General features: G+C 39.3%; 1 protein-coding gene across 1 annotated transcript; it reads right to left on the bottom strand.

Moving 5' to 3' along the window:
* Nucleotides 1-204: 204 nt before the first annotated feature.
* Nucleotides 205-4,268, bottom strand: LOC149289895 (protein FAM89A). The gene is made up of 2 exons (XM_089490175.1): nucleotides 4,020-4,268; nucleotides 205-468 (listed from the first exon to the last, which is right to left on the bottom strand). Exons 1-2 carry the CDS (start codon nucleotides 4,266-4,268, stop codon nucleotides 205-207), a joined length of 513 nt encoding a protein of 170 aa, XP_089346301.1.
* Nucleotides 4,269-6,734: the final 2,466 nt, after the last annotated feature.

Genomic DNA, 6,734 nt, shown 5'->3' with positions numbered 1-6,734 from the left:
AAAGGCACTTGAGTTCGAACTTTCTTCTAAATTGCTTGTAGTGAGATATAAACCCAAGATGACCAACAAAGTACTCTTTGGAAGCATGCCTGCAAAATGTTATTGTAACAAAACGCTTTCCTTTAAAAAAAAAATAAAAAATCATGGAAAGGAATATCACAAAAAAAAAAAATTAGTAACTGGGAGTTCCCAAATTTCAGCAAGTTATATATTCTCCAGTAACCAGTCATTGCTGGAAACAGGTGGAACATTCAATGTGAGGTTTCCTTCCGAATCGTCCCTTGTTCCCTTATGAAGGGCTCCAGCTTCTTGGTAGTACTCGTCTTCTTCATCAAAGTATCCGTTTTCCATAGCGTATGTGCAGTCTGCGCTGTTAGCAGCCTGGCAAGCACTTTTGTATTCCTGGATTGATTCATACAGCGAATACAACTGACAAAGGAGTGACATATCCAGTTGCCTGAGCCCAACCTTAAATAATAACAGAAAAAATGCAGGTTATTTGTTGTATTCTTAATCAGCAATAATAGTTACAAGTTAAAGGCTCTGTTCTACTTACGCTGCAGATTTTATAAAAATGAAATTACTCAAAAGGGTACACCGGCCTTTACATGATATTATATCAGTAGGACAAAAAGTAATGTTAGCATATCACCAAGACGTCATGATCTGTAGTTAAATAAAACTATGCCAATATTTACTCTAAGTCGGATTAGGTTTGCGGACGTCCAACTGTGAAAACAAGGGTACACCCTTAGCTTCTACTATTTATTTGACTCCAATAAGCATTTTAGGACAAGATGTTTCCTTCAGGCCTCTGAGTGTCTTGGGTCAGGACACATTTTTTTCCCGTAGGAGACCGGGCCTATTAGTTAGACTGATAGGCCAAGTTAAACTATTTGCAGATACCCGTGTTATCGCATCACACAATATTATAGCAGACATTAGAAGTACAGTATAGTACATAAATGCAGATGCCTTGGTTCCCCTGTTGTAATTCATTCTCTAAATACTTGGGATCAGCTCATGGCTACTGAGTTTCCAGCATTACGTTTATATATTTATATAAAAAAAAAGACAAATTTGGGTGAAAATGCTAAAACTAAAGCAATCAACATGTTGAATATGTTGAACCTACTGCTTTAAGGCCACTGTATGATGGAGCCAATGTATGTTTTGGCAAAAGTGTATGGTCTAACCTCTTTGTCCTTGCAGGCCTATATGGAAGGGCTTTGATTTATTGAGTGTCAGTTGAAAGGAGGGATAATTACCGCTTTCTTATTGCTACATTAAGATAGTCGTGCTTTTTATGCTCCCACACAGCTTCAGACTATCGCTAGATGGCCGTGGGGGAGCAGCAATGGAGGACAGACCTCCACTGATCAGACATCAGAGGCTCTCCCTTACAGGCCCATGATCCCCGCTAACCGTGACAACAATCCCTGAGAATCTGGACTGTCATGAGGAAAACCAGACATTTTGGTATGATAGCGGGCATGCTTAAAAGGAATTATCACGTAAATTATTATTATTATTATGTAAATATACTTGGTGCTTTTTGCTTGCCGATAACTTAAAATTTTACCTCAGAAGTGGAGGTCAGTTACAGCCCGTGGCGCAGTCAGCATTATCTATATATATTTCCTGTCCTTAATGGCTACCTGACAGATATGGGATTATAGCCTTAATAATTATGCAGGTCCTGAGAAAAGGAAATGTTATTGTACATTAATTTTTATTTTGTTCATATTATCTGTAGATTCACATACTGGTCATATGACGAAGGGTGGTCATACATTTTATTATATACCATTCCACTAAGAAATACTGGAACGCGAGGCAAATCATTATTTAACTTTTCATACATAAAAGAAATACCAAAGGGAGAATATTGACAATAGCAGGACATATCCTGGTATTTATCACACTGAAAGGATATAGTGAAACAATTAGGCCACGCTGTTGACGGATATCCTACATTAGCAGCTATATAGAAAGCTCATTGCTCCTAAATATATAACAAAAACTGGGAATTCAGAATCCAGAACGCTCCTGTTACAGAAGAATGCAGGTTTCAGATTATATCAGCAACTAAACCTTTTTGCAACCATATCGGACTTAAAATCGGTAAAAATAATTACAGATACATTCTACTGCGATGACTCCAAAGTTTTACCCTAGTGCAGTACGCACAATAAGCAGATTTATGTATGTGCCGAAATGGCTGGGTCCATGGTGGGGGAAGTTAGCCATCATTTACCCTTGGACGATTTCAGTGGTTCCCTACCTCTGGTCGGAAACAAGAAGATCTGGCCCCCCCAATGGTCTTTTGGCCCATACGGGTTTGAGAAATGTAGCCCCATAAGAAAAGCACTGGGAGCCAGTAGTCTACTGTGGCCCTAGAGAGGCACATCTCTGCCAGATTTATTCCAAAAGAGCATTGTTAGCTTTAAAGAAAATAGGTACCGGTATCTTTCATCTCAGATACCAAGCCCTTGGCAACCAGAAACACCAGGTCTTCTAGGCAAAGTTTAACACTGTAAGCCCACATTAAATAATACTTTTATAGATGTAAATGCTACCATTAAGTAGTTATTGTATCTCTTATTTTTTTTTTTAAAAGCAGTGATCATTTCTTGAGGTACCCACTATATGATCACGCAATCAACAATTTCAATAATAAACGGTCTCAAACTTATTTTTACATTAATATAGCTTACAAAAAAAAAACAATTAAACTCCTAGTGTCCTACATAGGGTTTCTATATGAAACACTTTAAGAGGGCTAAGCTATTCTCAACAACATTTCCTTCCTGGATCCTGGGACAAAGTGGGGGGCTAAAGGGGCTTCGGCACTCACTTTGCATGACCCTGCAGCATTGAGATCTGGGCTACCCAGTACATATACTGGGTAGTTTGAAGCTCATTCACAAGCATATGTCTTAGACATACACAGTTAAAACTCAGTGCTGAAAACGTACAGTGCATAGGCAGTATTTTTATGCCGGGACAGACCTGAATTTGACGGGACGCGATCCCAAAAATGGGACTGTCTTGGGAAATTTGGGACTGTTGGTAGGTATGCTTAGCCCTCTCCTTTGACCTGCTGGATATGCAAAGAGCAGCAGAGGCATGACACTGCTGGGTTGAATCCTGAAATCAGTCCTCAGGGGAGAATATTTTGGGAGCCTGAAAAATGCTTCGCAGTTTTCCCGAAAAACAGGGAACATGAACCAAGTCTAGTGACGCAGAAGGTAAAGTCATACAATCCAAATTAATCAGACTGCTATCCAACACATGGACATTAACACATTAAAGTGTCATCACCTCCTCTATTTCCTAATACTTCACCGTTTTTTTGTGACACAGGGCGAAACATTCAATTAAGCTCCCACTCCCTAATACATGGATCTTAGCGTGGCAACACTTGTGTCCTTCAATTAACAACAAGCGTCCAAGAGGAAAAAACAGCAGAAGATTGAGAAATGGGATAAACCATCTAAATCTTTATCCTTCGTGGATCTCATAATGATCTTACTGGACTGCATGAGTCATAATAATGTGTTACTCATGTCTTGGATGTCAAAATGGTTAACACCATGACATTAAGGTATCAGCATAATCATTATCATTGCAGACAGGATTAGATGTTTGTGTACATAATCAGTCACCAATTTTGTAAGCTTTTTTTGATAGAAACCAGTATCACATTATAAAAGAGATAGATCATTATCTACCCCAGGGCTTGACAAACCACAGGCACCAGGTCGCCATGGCGACAAGAAATCACTTCCGGGGAGCACTGTACTTTACATAAGATCAACACCCCCACACCCGGCATTAAGTATGTGTAAGTATGATACTGTGTGTATAAATATGTTAATATCTGTGATACTATATTTGTGCGTGTTAGAGTGTGCAAGCATGTTAGTATGTGCGTTAGTAGCACAAACAATTCTGGCTCCTAAATATAAACCAAATTAGTCAACCCCTGACCTACCCCATACATTCAAGTAACTCACCATCTCTTTCCTGAGCAGAGCCAGAGCGGCATCAAGGTTGGGTGGTTTTGGGTGGGCTTGGACACTGCCACTTGTGCCACCACGGCTTAAGTCATCCTGTATGCGGGATTTCTGGGCGTAGACTCGCTCAAGGTCGCGCCAGCCCGAACCTCCACTTGAGTTAAGAAGTCCACTTAGGCTCTTTGGTAACGGTGGCAGGCCCTCCATACAAGGAGTAATAGGAGTGACAGCAGCGTGGGAACCACTCATCACGTCTGGATAGCAGGAAGATCTCAATTAAAAGACACCTTAGCAATGTTTCCCTTTAACGCCCTGAAACACAAATGTGAAATTGCAGTTTAAAAACAATTTCAGACAACCAAATCAACTCTGTTTAGTACCATAGCACAAATGTATTCATGTTCTGTGTTTGATAAGAAGCCTTCAGATTAAAGTACCTAGAGCTAAAGCCTTTTGTAAGGTCTAACGGGGAGGGGGGTATTTCTAAATTTAAGGGTGCAGTCTCTATTTGGTCCAATTCAGTAAATGTGAAAATGTTATTACTCCACATTTATTCCAGACTAATCACCACTTCAGAGCAGGGTCTTTATTTAGTAAGCACACTGGAGTACTGTCTATCAGAAAAGCATACACTAATAATAATAATTAATAATAAACAGTCTCGGTCTGATTTCACTTTCATTTCCGCTTCATTTATAATCCAAAAGAGAAAAGGTTGATTCCTTGGCACTTGGTTATTTTTCCAAAAGGTTGCTGTGCCTATTTTTAGTAAAACTCTATTAAATTAACCTTGGCATTAAGAAGGCAATTTGGCAAATGTAGGAGGATAATCCTTTATTAATTGGCTTTTTGCAACAGGGTTGTGAACTAGAGTTTGCTCATTTACTCTTGGCTTGAGCCATAAATGAGATTTGACTTACAGATGACGTTTCCTTATGCGCAAGAAGTGATTATAAGGACTAAGAATGTGCAAAATGAAAGCCATTAATGAACGGGAGGTCCATTAACTGCTTACTGGTGTCTTTGTGAAAGCAGGTAGTATTGAATAATTTTCGATTTATGAATTTCTCCCAAAATATGTTCTTTTAAAATTTGTATTACAAGCTCAAAGACAAAGTAAGCATCCATCGATTGTTTGGGCATAGTGTGTAAGTGTATGTATGTGTGTGTTTATGTATTTAAATTTGTATATACAATTGTGTGTGTGTTGCCAAGAGAAGAGAGTGTCTATCAGAGAAGAGAACCGTGGCTGAATTGGTGGCCACAAAAAATATGTAATAATCAAAGGATGCAGTATTCATTTCTATCATCTCTGATCTGTAACGTTTACAAATTCTAGACAATTTAAAGAACATTAAATATAATAAAACAATAACAGTTGCGAATAGTTAACAGTGATACAATGTTTCAATTCACCAAGATGTGAAGTGAGCAATCTCCTATGATCCGAATCCTAACAGCGCATCAGCACAGGAAGAAACAAGGGGAAAGTGATGTAATTATGGGTCAAACATTACTACAACAGGCATAAAAAATATTATTCAATTTCAGCGCCCCAAGAGACTTCCAGCTGCCTGGAGTGCAGATCCTTTGCAATGAAAGCCTTTATATGTATGCATTATGAGCCTTGGCACGTCGCCCCTGAATGACATGACTCGGGCAGTCAGAACACGGCACTTAGTAGAACAGAATTATAGCAAGACAGATGATATTGATAATTCAATACCGCTTTTTAGGATATTTAATGATATTATACACTTAATCCATATATTGAACAATAAGCATTAATATGTATATATTAGACAAAGCATCCACAAGCTTCAAGGGCAGGGACCTCCTTAGTCATACCAATCAAAAGGTCTGTAGACTTATAATAAGTCACTTTTTATTTGACAGCACTTGCTATACCTCCCCTGTTAGACTGTAAACTGTAACGCACCAAGTAAATCTATTAACGTTCAATAAATAGAAAATATACATACATACTCAAAAAGCAACATAGGGAAAAAAGTAGAGTACGAGGACCGCATACAGAAGCGAAGTCAGAGGCTACAATAACAAAGCAGTCTGAACAGATGTCTCAAGTGCCACTCAAAGGGTTAAAGGAATTATTCCCCTTTATTTAAGGAATTTGAGTCTTGTAAGGAGAAGCTTGTGAGCTACAACCTCAGGGTGTGGGGGGTGGACTTGTCTATATATATAAAAAAAGGGTTTTACTTGTAACCTTGTAATAGGGACATCTAACAGTAATTGTTATCTGAACCCCCAGGGTTAACTGTGTTTATTTACAAGCTTCTTTAGGTTAAGTCTTTAATCCCTGCTACCCTAAGCCATACAACAACAGATCACGACTGAAAAGATTCAAAGTGACCACTGATCACATCCAACAACATCCATACACCTATAGATGATCTCAGAAACACATCACCTCTATCTAACCATCACATAGCCAGAGGTGGGTGCAGGGCATTTAAAGGGTTCATCCTTTAAAATGGGTAACCCTCACCAAGAGTGCATCATGTCCTGTTCGCAGCCTTAAAGCAGCAGTGACTCCCATGCACAAGACACAAAGGCACACAGGGTGTCTCCAGGGCCCCTGCCGAAGCAGCGGCAGCTGATGAGCAGTAACTGTCATACTCAATCCTTTTGTACTACAGGCCAGCCTGGGCTGATTACTAACCATTATGTGGCAGTCTGTGACACTCCTTACCCTGC

Source organism: Sceloporus occidentalis, unplaced genomic scaffold (assembly GCF_023333645.1).
Source record: "Sceloporus occidentalis isolate IW3139 unplaced genomic scaffold, rSceOcc1.0.p SCAF_42, whole genome shotgun sequence".
In the NCBI taxonomy this organism is placed as follows: domain Eukaryota; kingdom Metazoa; phylum Chordata; class Lepidosauria; order Squamata; family Phrynosomatidae; genus Sceloporus; species Sceloporus occidentalis.
Note: the sequence above shows the minus strand (reverse complement) of the source record. Positions and strands in the feature narration are given on the sequence as shown.